General features: G+C 34.1%; 1 protein-coding gene across 5 annotated transcripts in view; it reads right to left on the bottom strand.

Annotated features, from left to right (window-relative positions):
* The window catches only part of sema5a (sema domain, seven thrombospondin repeats (type 1 and type 1-like), transmembrane domain (TM) and short cytoplasmic domain, (semaphorin) 5A), a 404,793-nt gene that overhangs the window by 224,353 nt on the left and 161,350 nt on the right, over positions 1-19,090 (bottom strand). For all 5 annotated transcript variants that reach the window (XM_073940463.1, XM_073940461.1, XM_073940462.1 and 2 more), the window contains one exon: positions 11,375-11,593. In XM_073940463.1, coding sequence (XP_073796564.1) covers positions 11,375-11,522 — 148 coding nt within the window. In that variant the 5' untranslated portion in view covers positions 11,523-11,593. The remainder of the gene's footprint in view (positions 1-11,374; positions 11,594-19,090) is intronic.

Here is a 19,090-nt window from a genome sequence, read left to right as displayed (position 1 = left end):
AATGATAAAACAATAAATGTGGAGAACTAAAATCTACTTGCAAAAACATTTCATTTAGCAGGTTGTGTGAAAGAGCCACATTAGCAGCTTTGCATGTCTTGTAAAAATAGCATGAAGATGTAAAATAACAGGCACTTTCCAAAACTCAACCCCACCATGGAAACAATTTACCCTCGAGAAGTCTTACTTTAGCCTTTCCTCTTCTGTTTTCTTAAACTGTTAAGCTGTTTCTTTTAATAGATGTTAATATATTTGTTTATTCCAAAGAACCTTTAAAGTACAGGAAGGAACATCTGACAAGCCACAGCTGTGTAAATGCTGGTTCTTCAGACTCTTAAGTTGCTTTTAAACAAGTTGTCTAACCAAAATTACAGAGGGAGGAACCCAAGACAAACTTATTATTAAACTTGCACAAAACCACTTTACACAGAGCATGTATTGTTACCAAATGGTGGCACTTAATGATAAATCATAAAAAATCCAAAGACTAGCATGTTGGTAGTTAAGTATAATGTTGCTGTAATGTTTTAACACCATGCCAACATGAATTAGCTTAACATGTTTTAAGTATGTTTCTAACAGCTTTTGCACATGGCTTAACATGCTGTTAGTGTGAATTCATGTTGATACTTTCAAACATTTTCTTACTTTCTAACATCGTTTGCAGGTTGCTGAAATGTTGTGCACAAATGTTTTGCTAACTTGAATCAGCATGTTGTTATACTGTAGATTTGCATTAATTAGTTTGATAAGTCTTAATGTTTTTAAAATTGCTAGTATGTTTTTAACAGATTTTAGCCTGCTGTTTTCATATATTACCACATTTTTAGACAGAATGGAAGTCATTTTGCATCTTGCAATTACAAATATGTATATGTATAATGGAAAAATAATAGTAATAAGAAACAAGGTTAACAGGTTAAAAAATTGAATTTAGAGTACATTCCTTTTAACTGAAATGTTAGAAAGCATTCAGATAGGAAACCAAGATAAAGATAAATGTGAACATAAATACAAAAACATGTACAATTTACAATGTTGTACTTTTCCCAGTGAGCCATGCAATACAGCAAAAGCTCTGACAAGCCTGTGCAGACACTCTGACTGATCATAAGATACACACTGCACCTGTGGGGAACCATCTGTTTTTTAAACCTGTCATCGACAACAAAACAAAAGTCTTGTTTTCCCAGAACGAAAAAAAATAAAATAAAAACTCATCTGAAGCCTAAACTAAATGCAAACCTGACTCACTATGAATGTGCAACATCTGTCTAGAACATTACTGCACAAACTAGCAGTCATGAGCCGAGTTCTACACAAATAAAACGACAATTTGGTCATTTACTTGCCCTCCACTTTTCTACACTTGCTATTTCTTCGATTTGTTGAACACAATATATATGTATATATTTTAAATTCTTGGAAACTGGTAGCCAGTGACTTCCATAGTTTATTACTATGGATGTCAGTGACTGCCAATTTCCAACATATATATATTTGTTTTTGTTAAAAAAATATCTCCAATTGAGGTTGAGTTAATAATAAAAGTTCTTTTTTTGGGGCAAGAATGTCTCTTTAATATCTCTTTATAGTTCATAAAAAGATCTAACACTGATACTTTTATACTTTATTGCAATTTAAAGAACAGATGGTCCACTCAAAACCAATATGTACTCACTATTTACTCAGCATTAAGTTATTAAAAACATTAACAATTTTCTTTCTTCTAATGAACACAAAAGAAGCTATTTTGAAGAAAGCCAAAAACATATAGCCCTGACTTCCACGGTAGGAAAAACAAATACTGTGGAAGTCAATGGTAACAGGTTTACAGCATTCTTCAAATTATCTTGTGTTCTTCAAAAAAAGAAAGAAACTCATAAAGTTTTGGAACCGCTTGAAGGAGAATAAGGGTGCACTCACACTAGGCACAGTTTACTTGAACAATGTCCTTGCGCAATTGTCCCCCCACCCTGGAAGGTTGTTAGTTATATATTTAGTTATATATTTTTTTGCTTTATTTTGAGTTGTTTGGGATGCTGTGATACACAGCTGAATATTTTGCGGAACAAATCCAATGCTTATGACGCTCATAAATTTTCATAAAAGTCATTTTGTTGCATGTATTATGATGTTTGCTGAAGCTTCCAGCAGAAGTAAAGGGAGGTTTAAGCATCTTTGATAAACTATGACATTTCCTTTTTATTGAAAAGTTAAACTAATAAGTCTATATTAACCAGTCACTTAAAAGTGATGTTGTGTCATCATTTCTAACCGAACTGCAATTTGACCAACCTCTTTCAATCGGTCCAGGGCCAGCCAAACAAATCACATAGGTTCGGAATGAATCTGAGAGCAGAGGTGCTCCATTTAAGAAGAAAAAACAAAACAGTGTCTTTTTTGGTCAGGATGGACATATGCTTCTCTGTGACTCAACCCTTTTTATTGATTTTTTTTTTTTCAGAGAGGCTGCTAGGAACATTCTCTACTATAAATGCAGACTTCAGGCTTGATTCAAAAAAGGCAAATTTAAGAAGAGAACAAAATGTTTCTCAGCCTTCAATTCCCTCCAAATTGGCTTACTGGGTGGCCTGACAAAGTCTGAAAGGTTTAGATAAAAAATAAAAAAAGGTCCATCAATCACTCTTCCCTATAGGCTTTGTCACGATAAGCACAGCGCTGCCGCCTTGTTTGACTATAATTACAGGGGAAATGGTTTCACAAGGCATGGAGTTTCAGAGAAGCAGAAGGTATTTATTAAGGCAATCTGCTAGTGACGTTAATTTAACATGTGAGAAGCTTTAGTAATCGATGTGCTTTTATCCATATATTGAATCATGATTTGTGATATTCTGACAGTGTTTGATTACTGGACATGTATCTAACTTGTATTTACTGTTACTCGGGTGACACATGCTATTATTCAGAGCAACTTAAAATTGAAGAATTTTGCAGCATAATCTGCAGTTCAAAATACCAAAGATACAGAGAATTAGAGTGAACATATAAAGTAACAATAGAATAATGTTTAAGCCATATATAAAGTGTATACTGTGTCTGCATGCATAAGCATACATTTGATTATATCTTTAATGACATTAAAACTAGTTTGTCTACAATATTACTAACAGTTGAAGTCAAAATTATTAGCCCCCTGTTTATTTGTATGTAAGTCAAAATTATAAGCCCCGTTTATTTTTTCCCCAATTTCTGTTTAACAGAGAGCAGATTTTTTTTCAACACATTTCTGAACATAATAGTTTTAATAACTCATTTCTAACAACTAATTTATTTTATCTTTGCCATGATTACAGTAAATAATATCTAACTAGATATTTTTAAGACACTTCTATACAGCTTAAAGTGACATTTAAAGGCTTAACTAGGTTAATTGGTTAACTAGGAATTTTATGGTAATTAGGCAAATTATTGTATAATAATGGTTTGTTCTGTAGACTATTGAAAAAAAAAATAGCTTAAAGGGGCTAATAATTTTGACCTTAAAATGGTTTTTCATTCTAGCCAAATAAAATAAATAAGACTTTCTCCCGAAGAAAAAAAATATATTATCAGAAATACTGTGAACATTTCCTTGCTCTATTAAACATCATTTGGAAAATATTTAAAACATTAAAAAAAATTCAAAGGGGGGCTAATAATTCTGACTTCAACTGGATGTAAATTACATTCATATGTATAAATAAAAGCACATTTATAATTGAAATTATCAATAATAACTACCATTAAGAATGATAAAAAATTAGAGAATTTTAGCCCATTTTAGTGAGGCGACATGAATGGGTCACAAGATGATAACAAAATGGTGGAAGTTGTACATTCAAGTTCTATTCATACTGTTCACATTCATACAGTATAAAACATACTTTTCTAACGATCGAGTACACTCTCAGAAATAAAGGTACAAAATCTGTCACTGACGTGGTACCTTTTTAAAAGGTATACTTCTGTACCCTACAGGTGGACATTAGTACCTTTAAGGTTAATTTTTGTATCTTTAAGTAACTGTGAGGTGAACATTTGTATTTTTAGGTATTAATATGTATGTTTTAAGGACCAGATATGGACAAAAATGTACATTTTGAAAAGGTATCGTCCCAGTGACAGATTTTGTAACTTTATTTTTGAGTGTAATCATAATCATACACTCACACATTCAAATATTAAAAAAGAGGTACACCATATACTGTATAAAATATCTATTTGCTATATCTATCTTCACTGTTATTAGAAATGAGCGAGGAAGTGAATAAGAATATAATAAAATATTATTTCCCAAAACATAGTATTTTCATTGTATTTCACAAAGGAATCTTCTGTAACAGCTATTTCAAGTAAATGAGTAAAGCATTTTGTATGTAAGTATTTTCCCAATGTCAAACAAGAGCTCTGTATTTCCAGTAATGTGCATAATAATGTAGTAAACTGTGCTTAAAGTTTTGCCAAACGTCTGTTTTACAAGATCAAACTGAGTTTAAAGCATGTAATGCACTCAAAAAAAAAAATTGTTGAATGAACATGATTTAATCGTGGCACCCTTTATGCATATAATCCAATCAAGTAAACCTGAGCTGCTTTGAACATGTTGTATGAACACAAAGCACATTTGTAGATAAAACATGGTTTCAATATGTCAGTCTAACTTCTTTGCAACTAATTGACTCAAATTGTTTGTATTGTGTTATTCTAATTAAAATGATTCTAATTTACTCAATGTAACACTAAAGCTTTACTTTAACAAAATTATGTCTTGTTAAATCAGCTAGTAATCAGCAATACTGTTGTTTAAATTCATTCATTCATTCATTTTCTTGTCGGCTTAGTCCCTTTATTAATCCGGGGTCGCCACACCGGAATGAACCGCCAACTTATCCAGCAAGTTTTTTACGCAGCGGATGCCCTTCCAGCCGCAACCTATCTGGGAAACATTCACACACACACTCATACACTATGGACAATTTAGCTTACCCAATTCACCTTTACCTACACATGTCTTTGGACTGTGGGGGAAACCAGAAAACCTGGAGAAAACCCACGCGAAGGCAGGGAGAACATGCAAACTCCACACAGAAATGCCAACTGAGCCAACTGAGTCGAGGTTCGAACCAGCGACCCAGCGACCTTCTTGCTGTGAGGCGAACTTGCTACCCACTGCACCACTGCCTCGCCCTGTTGTTTAAATAACATTTTTTAAATGACAATACTATGAAGCGAGATTTAAAATTAAGTAATTCAACACAAAAAGGACAGAAAATATGTTATATATATATATATATATATATATATATATATATATATATATATATATATATATATATATATATATATATATATATATATATATATATATATATATATATATATATATATATATTTCTTTTATTATAGCCTTTAGCAGGCACCAATCACATTTAAACAAATTTCTTCTTAAATATTCTGATACAAAATGTTATATAATATCCAAAATTGTAATATGTAATATAAAATGTATAGGAAACATATAGCCAACAACATAACATGCATAACATTCAAGCTCTTGGGAAAACCAATTCCCAAACTGTGCCGAAAACACGCGGTGATACTTCTTCTTGTTGTTTTCGTATGGTGACATCCAAAGCACTACCGCCACCTACTGATATGCGCGAAGTGACTCTCCAGAGTGAGAGTTGTCGATTTGAAGCGTCTCAGTCTCATTGAATCAACATGTTCTGATCAATTCATTTGATTATTTCTTGATTCAGTTTCAAATAACATGAATTAATCATTTAACATACGTAAACTTGATTTGTTCTTTTCAATCTGACAAGTTTTTATTTTGTAAATCCAATACATGCCTAGTTGATTTTTTTGAGTGTGTGCTTGTAGTTTTGCAGACTTCATCTAAAGCATAGGCAGATGACCGAATGGTTTCACTAAATGTGTCTAAAGAATGAAGGTTAAACTAAATCTAAGCATTTTGAGAAAAACAAACAAACTGTAAAATATTACCACATGCCTGTTGATTCAAATATTTAATACAGAAAAATAAGAGAAATCTGCTATACATATACATTAGTTTTTGTGCAGTCTTCATAAAATGTCTATTTATACCTATTTACAAGAGCTTGCTCATAAAACACAGCATAATCTGAACTCCAGATTATAGGACCAAGAAGGACAGAAGGAGTTCAGTGCTTATTTTAGAAGACTTAGTGGAGGAGTTGAACAAACACATAAGAGAAAAGCAGCAAGCGCCAGTACCCGCAGATCCCAGCACTCTTTGAATAAATGTTTTTCCTGAAGAAGGGTTTTGTTTGTGAGAGCTGGCATGCAGGTATTTGGTTTTTGCGGCAGGGCAGCTGCTAAATGTGTAGTCTGGGGCTCGTCCATGATTTGAAAGCTTTGGTTCAAAAGCTCAGTGAGACAGGACGAATTGCATTTTCAAAACGGTACCAATGGAGCTTTATGCCTATTTTATTCCAAGTTATTGTTTTTTTTTGATAACCTGCCTATTTTAATATATTACCAATATAAAATATAACATAACTATAACATACATGCATATACAGTGCATCTGGAATGTATTTATAGTACTTCACTTTTTCTACATTTTTTGTTATGTTACAGCCTTATTCCAAAATGGATTAAAATCATGTATTTCCTCAAAATTCCACCCACAATACCCCATAATGACAAAATATTGAAAAAATATTCTTAAAATTCTTGCTAATTTATTAAAAATAAAAAACCCTGAAAAATCACATGTACAGAAGTATTCTCAGCCTTTTCCATGAAGCTCTAAATGGAGCTCAGGTACGTTCTGTTTCCACTGAATATTCTTGAGGTGTTTCAGCAGCTTTATTGGAGTTCACCTGTGATAAATTCAGTTGATGGGTCATGATTTGAAAAGGCATACACCTGTCTATATAAGGTCTCAGGGTTGACAGTGCATGTCAAAGCACAAACCAAGCATGAAGACAAATTAATTATTTGTAGACCCCCTGAGACAGGATTGTATTGAGGCACAAGACTGGAGAAGGTTACAGAAAGGTTTCTGCTGCTCTGAAAGATCCAGTGGGCTCAGTGGCCTCCATCATCCTTAAGTGGAAGATGTTTGGAACCACCAGGACTCTTCCTAGACCTAGTCGGCCATCTAAGCTGAGTGATCGGGGGAGAAGGATCTTAGTCAGGGAGGTGATCAATAACCCGATGATCACTCTGTCTGAGCTCCATCGTTCTTCTGCGAAGAGAGGAGAACCTTACAGAAGGACAACCATCTGTGCAGCAATCCACCAATCAGGCCTGTATGGTAGAGTGGCCAGACGGAAGCCCCTCCACACCTGGAATTTGACAAAATGCATCTAAAAGACTCTCAGACCATAAAAAAGTAAATTCTCTGATCTGATGAGACTAATATTGAACTCTTTGGAGTGAAAGCCAGGCATTACGTTTGGAGAAAACCAGGCACCGCTCCTCTCCAGGCTAATACCATCCTTACAGTGAAGCATGGCGGTGGCAGCATCATGCTGTGGGGTTGCTTTTCAGCAGCAGGAACTGGGAGACTAGTCAGGATAGAGGGAAAGATGGATGCAGCAATGTACAGACAAATCCTGAATGGAAACCTGCTTCAGAGTGCTCTTGACCTCAGACTAGGGTGACGATTAATCTTCCAGCAGGACAATAACCCAAAGCAAATTGCCAAAATATCAATGGAGTGGCTTCCCAACTCTGTGAATGTCCTTGAGTGGCCCAGCCAGAGCCCAGACCTAATTGCTGCCAAAGGTGCATCAACAAAGTTTTGGGCAAAGGCTGTGAATACTTATGTGCATTGGATTTTTTTTAGCTATTTACATTTTTAATAAATTTGCAACAATTTAAAAAAATCTTTTTTCACATTGTCATTATGGGGTATTGTGTGTGGAATTTTTGAGGAAATAAATTAATTTAATTAATTTTTAAATAAGGCTGTAACATAAAAAATGTTTAAAAAGTGAAGCCCTATGAAAATTTTCTGGATGCACTGGATATGGGAGGGCTGTGTATGTTTATGTATGCACATGTGTGTGACAGACCTCCCTGTCGCCGCTGGGCACCGACACCATTATCACTGTATTGACTGTGCATTTTTAATGAATAAGGTGCTAATTAAAAGCATTGTGTTTCAGCATTGTGTGAGTAAGCTGGGTGTCAGACACTGAAACTCACACTCCTGTAACACAAACGGTGAACTGGCACATGGAGAAATCAATCGATTAATTAGCTACTAGTTTGCATTACTACTCACCAGGTCACGTTTACCGGCACTTCCATTCCCACTTACAGTCAGAGCAGATCACTAAAGCTGAAACACTGACCTTGCCTTTCCACTCCATTAGCCCCAATAGACCCCCTTTGGCTTTGACATTCAGCTCCACAATTACTGAAATCCGCCTGCTAAATTTACATTGATTATAATACATGTTCTCCAGGCAAGGGAGTGTTGTAATTTAAGCTGTGGGGTAGGTGACTGAGTTTGTCAATGCAATTAGGTCTCTATGATTTAGGCCAATACACGCAGTTTAGGAGAATGGATTTAGTCCTGTCAGAAAGCAAAAATTCAAGGACTATTTACAAACACACAAATCAAACTCACATAATTGCTTGATATTTGATTTTGATGTTTGCCATCGAGAATTTGTGTGCATTTGTGTTTTATTAGTGTTTAGCTTATGAAAAAATCTAATAAAAAATAAACTAATGAAAAAAGCATAAATATTCCTCTGTTGATGAAATACTAAAGCATCAATTTGTGTCATAAATTCCCAAATTAAAAACAAAGAAAAATTTATGTGGTTTATAAAATGAAAGTAACAAATTCTAAAGTTTAGGCATTATTAAAATATGCAGCAAAATACCACACACAAACACATGAACATGCACAGACTTATATATTTTTAACTGAATTAAAGTATATAATCTAGACACTTTTTTTCTGAAAATAAAAAAAAATATAATACATAAAAAGGTAAAGGTAACTTGTTTATCCTGTTTATAATGATTTTTCCACAACTGCTAACCTTTAACTAGTTAAGCAGCAATTTATGTCATTTAATCACAAGTGTGATTCCATTTGATTAAATGTTTTTAACAAAATAATGATTACATAAATAAAGACTTTCTAAAACACACACAAATACATTGATAATAAGCCGCTATCAGCTGAAAAATACCAAATATATTGGCACATAAAATCTAAACCAGATATCAACTAAATCAACTAAATCTAACACATAATAATGTAAAATTTGTATATTTCATTACATGCTATGTACCATGCTCAAAATGATTTTTTCAGTTACCTCTGGCAACATGCTTACACAATCATTTCCACAAGCATCACACCACCTCAAAATGTAAGTTAACATGACAATGATTGCGTATATTAAGGGGGCAAGGTTATTTTCGTCAAATCTAAGACTAAAACTTTTGACCTGAAAACTATTTTTGTAACTGAAATAAAATTTTCACAATAATCGACAAACAAAAAAAAACAAACAAAACTAAACAAAACCAACATTAGACACAAAAAACTGAAATAAAATCGAAATCTGAATTATTAAACAGTAACTGTGCTTGAAAAACCCAGTTTAGAGATACAGCTTTAGAGGGCATTTTTTTGCAAAACACATCAGTCAAGCAATATTTAATATATGAAGAAGTTTCATCATTTCCTCATAATGCTTCATAATACTTCATAAAAAAACTAATTTAAATTGAATTTGTAAAGTTTTGGGTTTAGTGTCTGTTCAAATGTCATTTTTATCATTAAGAGTTTTGCACAAGAGTAAGCTGCTCAAACATTAAACTTTGCAATTTGCATTTCACAGGACATGTTCTGTTAACTAATTAAAACTATAGGTTGGTTGTTGTGAAAAAGCAAAACCGTTTGTTTTTCTCCATAACAATCTATGCTCTTTATGTTCCCTTATAATAAATGAACAACAACAAGAATTAACCTGAGGCTATAAATAATAGGTGCATTTCCCAGAGAAGGTTTGCGGCTAGAAGGGCATCAGCTGTGTAAAAATGTGCTGGATAAGTTGCCGGTTAATTTCGCTCTCTCTGGGGACCCTGGATAAATAAAGGGTCTAAGCTGACAGGAAAATGAATGAATGAATGAATTATAGGTGCAACCCCATAAATAAATCTTCAGATAGGCTACTCAGCTACATGTAAGGAATTATTTAAAAAATAAACTTACAAAGTACACTTATAAATGTCGCCTTGCAGACATGTATGGTGGGAGAAGCGCAGGAAAAAAGGTGCTCCCTGGCCTTCCTCTAAATTGACATCAGCGGAGACTCGTTTTCTGCTGCATTTGCACATTGTTGACAGAGGTATTTTATTCTGGTTTACTTTTGTAGCGTTTTGTACATTTTTTGTAAGGTTGAAGGCTTCATCTTCTATCATTAAATCAATGAGCAAACTCGGAGCTCTTCACCGGCGGCGACTCTCTACCCAGGGGATGCTGAGCTCGCACAGCATCCTCAATGTTCTATAACTGTAATATCGCACTTTGTAAAAAAAAAACTGGTCTAGCAGATATCGTGTTTTGTCAAAAAATACATTTTGTAGTAGGCCTAAAATGCATTCTTAAATGTAAATAATGGCAGCAATTAAGGTACATCTGAACAGGGATTTCCAATTTTAAAAATTCCAAATATCAAAAAATGGTGTTTATTGCATTTTTGCAACCAAACTTTTTATTTATATATATATATATATATATATATATATATATATATATATATATATATATATATATATATATATATATATATATATATATATATATATATATATACAAACACACACACACTATTAAATGTAATATAATATAATAGTTATATATAGTGCCTACAGAAAATCATAAAGTTGTAAAAAAGCACAGGTTAGGAGAAAGCAACGAAAACAACGAAAAGGCTGGAAAAGTTATTTGCAATGTGATTTCATTTCAGGCTGTAAGACAAATAAGGTCATTATTTCAAAGGGGTATGATGATTTCCATATATAGGCACTGTAGTTACTACAGTTTATTTAACTATACCAATAATCTTGGTACAGGGGAAACAAAGAGCTGAAGTGGTTTCTAAGCTAGCAGGACTGATTATTTTTATTACTCATCAACCACACCAGTTTCCAAGAAGGTGCTATTTTATTCTCTTGAACAAATGGAATAGAACTAGTGTTTTATTTGCTAATGTTTTTATGCAATATAAGTAAATTCTGGAAACATAGCTTTTAACAATGCTTATATCAGCAAGCACCATTAATTAACATGCCAAATGAAGTACAGAGCTCTCTGTGCGAAGGTGTGTGGGACAGAAGTGCTGACCTGTGTGAGAGATGAGCGGGTGTTCAGCTCTGTGGCAGGGGGACTCCAGGGCCCGTATGGCCCCCCGGCAGGGCACTCCTCTGGGCATCAGCAGCAGCAGGCTATGCAGCAGGACGAGGCCGCGGGCCAGGGGCCTTCCCTCCGCCATGGGGGTCCACGGGACACTGCTCAGTACTGCTGGGACAGGGGCATAGGGTACTGGGCATCTGCCACGCAAATCTGATGAGAGAAAGATTAAATAGAAGAGAGTTATTGAAGAGTGTAATAAGGTTTGATTGATTTTTCTGGTAAAATATTAGAATAACTTCCATAACCTTCATTATTCAGTCATTTGAAAATCCTATTATGGAACAGATGATTATTTAAAGTACCTGAAGATAAGGACTGGCTGACCGTGCTGTGTATGATACTGATTATTACAAGGCTAACCAGCAGTTATTGTAAATTATATAAAAAAAGGACATAAAATACATAAAATTAGTTGATATTACTGTTTTTTTTTTTCAAACTGAGAAGGGATGTAAAACCACCACATTAAAATAATCAATAGGGTTTATGGACCATTACATATATCACATAAAAAAAAGAAAAAAGCAGCATTTCCATCCACAGAGTTAAAGAGAACAAAATTGACATTTCACGATTAACTGGAACTAACTGCGTGCAGGCTGCGCCAGAGCATAAGCATGCGCTTGACGCAGAATTATAAATCAGCCTAAACTGTATTCTGGTACAGTGATCGTATAATAAAAATAAAAATTATTTAATACAATTCATGACTATTAAAGTTATAAACAAGTTCAATTTGCTATGCCTAAAGGCTTTTAAAATCACTTTAAAGTCACGGACCTCAAAAACACATGCAAAAGATAAATTATAATACACCACTGACATTAAATGATCACATTTAGTATCAATATCAATATAGCACTAGAGCACATACTACAATCGTTAAAAAATATCAATGATAAAAAAGAAAAAATATATATATTCATTAAATTTAATAAATGAAAGGATGAAGAGTTTATATCAAGACAGAGTAAAAAGAGTTTGTCAGAGCCAGCATGCAGCCAGATAAAGAAAATGCAGCTGTTGAGGGCGTCACATTCATCTCCCAAACCTCCTGCGCTCTCATCTCTGACCTCCGGCCTCACTTCCACAAATCAACACAGGGGACTGAACTCCATCTCCTCTGAACAGCACACACATACACACACTGCAACAAGGCCTCACACTGCTCACACACAGCCAGAAAAACTCACAGGCTCAAATGCTACAACTCTGATATCTGGCCACAAAGAACAATCTATAAATAGCACAAGCTTCTTTCGTTCTTTTTTTTAATAGTATCATACTACTGATTAAAATGATAAAGTAAGTCATGGATTTAATCAATTATTTGTTATGTGTATTAATTGTATATGGGTTTTTCACAATTCTGATTTTTTTCCTCAGTTTATCTCTTGACATTTTAAGTCTGACTCAAAACATTTCTCAGACTTGAACATTTATTACAACTGACTTATGCTTTGACTTCTGGCTAATATGAAGTTGTGACCAAATTTTTTGCAATTCTAGGTTTATATCTTACAAATCTGTGTTATCATTTCACAATTTGGTGTTTTCTGAATTAAAACAAGGAAAGGAAATTTGTTGCATAAATAAACAATTAGCAAAACAATTATAATTATAAGAGAAAACAGTTGCAATTATCTTTAAAAACTCAGATTGATTGATTGATTAGTTAGATTAAGTCAGTTAGTTTGACTAACTGACATTGTATTCTGTGCAGAAAACAAGTGGGAACTGATTATAAGAGAAAATCAAACAAAATGGATTGTAGATTTAGTAGAAAGCTGTGGCTCCGCACTGTCCAGCATCTACTAACAGGAATCTGTTCAACAAGACAAGGGGATGTAAAACTCCATTTCTATGCTCTACAGACATGAGTCTCCAGGCCCATCAACAGGCCATTCAGATCTGCAGTGTTTCAGTTATTGAGTCCCTGTGGTCCCTGTTGATGAGAGCAACTTTGTCGTAATCGAGTTTTGTACTGGCCTTCGTGCAGACTGACTCAATTTCATCTGTACTGACATAGTGTAGAGAGGCAATCCTATTGAATGGAAGATGAAGGGATTTTGATTGACAGAACATGCATTGCAGTGTTACAAGCGCTTGTCTTGAAAGTGCTGCTGCAAAGTCCATCCAACAGACCAGGAAATAGATCTTATAGACAGAGATATACATTTTACTAACCCGGAGATATCCAGGTTATATTATAACTTTCTCAGAACTCAAAATTGCGAGAAATAGTTACTATTCTGAGGAAAAAGGTCTTTTTTGACATATTAACACAAAATATGAAACATAAACTCAGAATTCTGAGATATAACAGTTGGATTTGCATGACGTTTGGATAGACCTTTATATTTGACCCAGGAGCCAAAAACACATTGGAAAAGACCAAAAGCCAAAACATTGTATGATTCAAAATGAAGTTTTTTTCATATTTTTCATATCAATATAAAGACGTGGTAAATTTACCACCTACCATAAAATATCAAAACATAATCGGAATTTGGAATTTACCTCAGTTAGAACTTAATTTGCACAACAATAAAGATGATTTTCTCGGTATTTACATTTTTTTGAACCCTCAGATTTCAGATTTTCCAAATAGTAGTACCCCAGCCAAATATTGTCCTTACATAACAAATCATATATCAATGGAGAGTGTATTTATTAAGCTTTCTGGTGATGGATGAATTACATATGGTTCGTTGTCACATATAAAGAACATCTTTTCTGTGTTGCAAAAATTTTGAGTTTATTTTAGTACAAATTCAGGATAAATTTCACAGTTTTTCAGTGTCTGAGGGAATTTTCTCAACAAAAAAAAAAGAAAGAAATTTGCAATTCTAGAAAATAAAATCATAGCTATGAACTAGGACTGTGCAATTTAAGGAATATATCTAATTGTGAACATTTTTATTTTATTTTTTTTTACATATTGGGATTGTGATTTGATTTAGGATTTAATTTTCAAGCTTCAGCTCAATAATCTGTCAGCCGTGGCAACAATACTGCGACAGCTCTTAAAAATTACCTGTTGCTCTGTCTGTAACTTTGAAAACAAAATATTTCCATATAACAATTGCTGTTTTTCTTTGATATTAATTTGTCTATTAATGCTTCTGAATTGGTAAACCCCATAATTCCATTTGTCATCCCTTTGCTGTTTGTTTTCTTTTTCAAAGTAGGCATAGTTTGGTTGTGAAATTCTGATTGGGCAGAACGAAAGTGTGCTCACTTAATTGGCTAGTAAGACTGACACATAGCCGACTGTTACACATTTGCTCTGTGTGGGGGGAATTAAATAATACAGATATATTTTGTATTGCACCCTCTTATGATTAACAAATCGCAACGTTGCAAATTGCGATTGCAATACTGTTATAATAAGCGCACAGCCCTACTATGAACTTTGTGATAATTGTGAGACAAACTCAGATTATAAGATATACCTAAAAAGTCTGCATTTACATCTTCATATAAAATTTGTATAATTTGTTTTATATAATTGTTCTCCATTTCCACCTGGGGATCCTCATTCCGAGGCCTCTAGAGAGCCATTGATGGGATCCAAGACTTGTGAAGAGAAGATGCCAAGTATCGAGGACCCCAAGGACAACACATACTGTATGAAGAGATGTTGCCAACCATAGAGGACTTTTAAAAGTTTCCACAATCCTGGACCAGGCTGTATCCTAAGCATATGCTGTGGTGGTCATGGAGGAGTGGAGAGCACGATAAGTTTAACTAGAAGAGAAATGACCCTGGTTTCTCTCAAGGAATTTTTTTTCCATCACTTTCGTCACTTGGTGAAGTTTGTTCCTCGCCACTGGCACCACTGGCTTGCTTGGAATGAGACTTATGGAGTTGTGCATAAATGGATTTGCTCTTCAGTTTTTGAACTTTCAGCAAATAAACCACACTGAACTGAACTAAACTGAACTTCAACTCTAAAAACTGGACTTTTTTCTCAGATAACTTAGAATTGTAAAGCCAGAGTTCACAAAACAAAGTCAATCTAAAAATGTAAAGACCACTTTAATGTCACAGTTCTGAGTTTATATCTTGACCTTTACCCCAGATAAACACAGAATTGCAACTTTAATTAATAAGAAAAGAGATATAAACTCTCTTTTTATAAAGTCTATATTTCAGGCTATTGTTTTCTCAGAAAAACTGTAACAAGTTTCAGACATAAGCTCAGAATTAATTTTTTATTCAGTTGCACTTTTTTATAAGGTTTCCAAAATTCCAAGTTCGTTTTTATTAGACTATTACACTCAAACACACAAAAAAGCAACACACTGAATCCCAAAATCCAATATAGAGTGCAAGGATTTGATTTATTATTATTTATTTCCCTGCGTGAATGGCAAACATTTGCAGTACAACAAATGTGTGGGACATTAAACCCATATTTCTTTTGAACATTACTGATGTGACCAATTACTGCATTACATAAGAGTTTGCATAGCTTGCTGCTTTGCTTAAATAAAGTTCCACATCATCATTCAAGCAGACACACAAAAAGAGCATAGAAATGCTAAGAATCACATTAGTGGGAATGACCAACTCGGCGGTGGATTAAAGAAAAAAGTGCAAACGTCCATTAGAGGTATTTTATGCCAGCTCAATTGCTCTATGTTCTAAAAATTTTTGTAAAAAAGTTATGGTGCTCCTGTAGATATTTTGAGTTTGAATCAAAGAGTTAAATATCCATGTCCTGAACAAAAAGCAGAAAAATAACACCTGCAAGCTTAACCAATCCTCGCCATGACAACATAATAACTGGTTGTTATTCAGGGTGTCATAAACAAGACTACAGTTTACTTTAATCATAGCTGTACATGACAACATGACATATTCCTGTTGCGGTCCAGTGTCCGTCACAGAGGAAAATATCAATATATGTGACAGCGCTAAAACAGGCTAGGAGTAGCTTCCTGCTTAAAACCAGTTAAACTGTCCTCCTTTAACAGAGGAGAAGTAATGGGAGACAAGAGTGGCCCAATATGAGGTCATTATTTCTTCAGAAAATCAGGGATACTCTACATATTACAGTCTGCCGCTTTTTGTGCTGAATCATCTTTGGCAATAAAACTGAATCTGGTTATGACTTGAACTGAATTTAAGAGAGAAATAGAAGAGATAGTACAGCCAAATAATGAAAACTTGTGTCCTCATTTACTCAATCTCGTGTCATTCATTCTGGAGCTAAAGAAAACTGTTAAATAATGTACTAGGCTTAGGACTGGAGCTTTTTAAGCTTTATACAATGGGTGAAGAAGAACCATTAAACTACGCTATAATTGGAAGTATCTGAAGTAATGTGATACAGAAGATTTGATATGATGATAGACTATAATCTGCATTGTTAAGTGCAGCAGAAAAATTACTGGGTCAGTGAGTTACTTAACTCTTGATTTGTGAATTAACTTTTTTGTGAACTGGATTCATTTTAAGATCTAAAGGCCGACTCACAGTGCGATTTATTATTATTTATAATCCTAAATGATTGTAGCATGTCTGACTGCACGAACATGGCTCTCGTGTTACACTGTAAGATCTCAGCTGTCATAAAGTCAGACTGAATGACAATAAAGATGCAGCAAACATGGTAGAAAACTCCCCCGGAGTTTGACGTCATCCATTCGTGACACTTTCACTGTCCTGTGTTCTGAAATGATTCCTCACAGCAAACGTAAACAATATGAAGCGGTAATTTTAATAATAAAACTAGAAAAAAAAAACAGTTTTGACATTTTCCGCTTGACATTGTCTAGCCTGGCCCCAGAACGCTCCCCCCGGGTATATAATGTTTAAGAGGTGAGGTGTCGGGGTGGTGGAGGAATGCTAAAGTTGTGAGATACTGCAGGTAGGACAGCTTTGGTATTTATAGGGGTTTGGGTTAAAACTGATTGGATAATAGAATGATTGTCAATGACGTATTAAATTACTAAAACATATGCATGTGCTCCTCCCGAAATGTGTTTACAAAACATCACTTAGTGCTCCTATTGGTTCTTGGATTGATGTTGTTATCGCACTACAGGAAACTGTCGAAAATCTTGTGACACTGGCAGAACTTCATCGTTGGAAAAATCTGATCGCAACGGGCATTAAGCTGCTCTCTGTGAACAAGTCAAATCATTGATCAAAGATCAGAGATTTAAGCATAGGTTTCACAAATCTTTTAGGATTACCCAAATTTGTCTCAAATAACAAAACCGTGGCTGAAATCTCACAGTGTGAGCAGCGCTTGACTCTAGAGAAAGATTTATTCATCAACTCTCTCATGTACTACACACACACACACACACACACACACAAACACACACACACACACACACACACACACACATATATATATATATATATATATATATATATATATATATATATATATATATATATATATATATATATATATATATAAATATATAAAGAATCAATAAATCAATCACTTAATCAATCAGTCCGTCAGCCAGTCAGTCAGCCAACCAACCAATCAACAATAATAAACAAATTAATTTAGATTTAATACATTTATAGTATTATTGATACTACTTTTTAAAATAAGAGTTACTCAATGAAAACAGATTTTTGTTACAAAAATTGAGCATTATTTATTTATTTATTTATTTATTTTTAATTATTTATATATAAAAAAAAAATTCTCCTGTAAGGAAAGATTGGTTTGGTTTAAGAAATTTTCCTAAATTAAAGCATCTAAGGTGGCAAGGTGGATCAGTGGTTAGCACTGTTGCCTCACAGAAAGAAGTAGGCTGGTTTGAGTCCCGGCTGGGTCAGCTGAAATTTTTGTGTGGAGTTTGCAAGTTCTCCCCATGTTTGTGTTGGTTTCCTTTGAGTGCTCAGGTTTTCCCCAAAGTCCAAAGACATGCACTATAGGTGAATTGGATAAACAAAATTGGCCACAGTGAATGTGTGTGTATGAGTGATTCCCAGTGCTGGTTTGCGGCTGGAAGGGCATCTGCTGTGTAAAGCATATGCTGGATAAGTTAGTGGTTCATTCCACTGTGATGACCACTGATAAATAAAGAGACTACGACAAAGGAAAATTATTGAATGAACAAATGAATGAGGCATCTAAAAAAAATCTGGTTTCAAGTTTAAAAAATAAAATAAATTCAACTGAAAACACACAGAATCTATTTACATCCATATAGACTGATAAAATGTCATCTTTTTGGGTTAAATAAAAGGTAAAAATTGCTTTAAAGCAACAACTGCAGATTACCAGTTGTACTGCATTAAAGTGAGTAAATGAAAGCAATTTAATTTTGTTTTGTTTTTTTCATCTGAACCATCTCTTTAAGGTAGAATGAATAGTCATAATCAAAAGGAAAAAATGAAAGAGCAGATTTCAAACCAGTTTGAAGGTCGACCAAATACAACTATTAAATCTTAAACTATTACTAAACACTCCGGGTGTCGTTCAATTCATTCAACAGACTCTGTACCCTCAAGGTCACTGACTAGCACTAGCACATCATTCAAAGCCACAAGCAGGAGCTTATAATTATACACTTTAAATGAACATACTGTGCGGCAGACCAAAGTATGAGCTCTTTTCTTCATACCCATGTTGTGCTGTTCCATGTTTGCACAGATGTCCTTTAACTG

Source organism: Danio rerio, chromosome 24 (genome assembly GCF_049306965.1).
Source record: "Danio rerio strain Tuebingen ecotype United States chromosome 24, GRCz12tu, whole genome shotgun sequence".
NCBI lineage: Eukaryota > Metazoa > Chordata > Actinopteri > Cypriniformes > Danionidae > Danio > Danio rerio.
The sequence above is the reverse complement of the archived record's forward strand: the minus strand, read 5'-3'. Positions and strand labels throughout refer to the sequence as shown.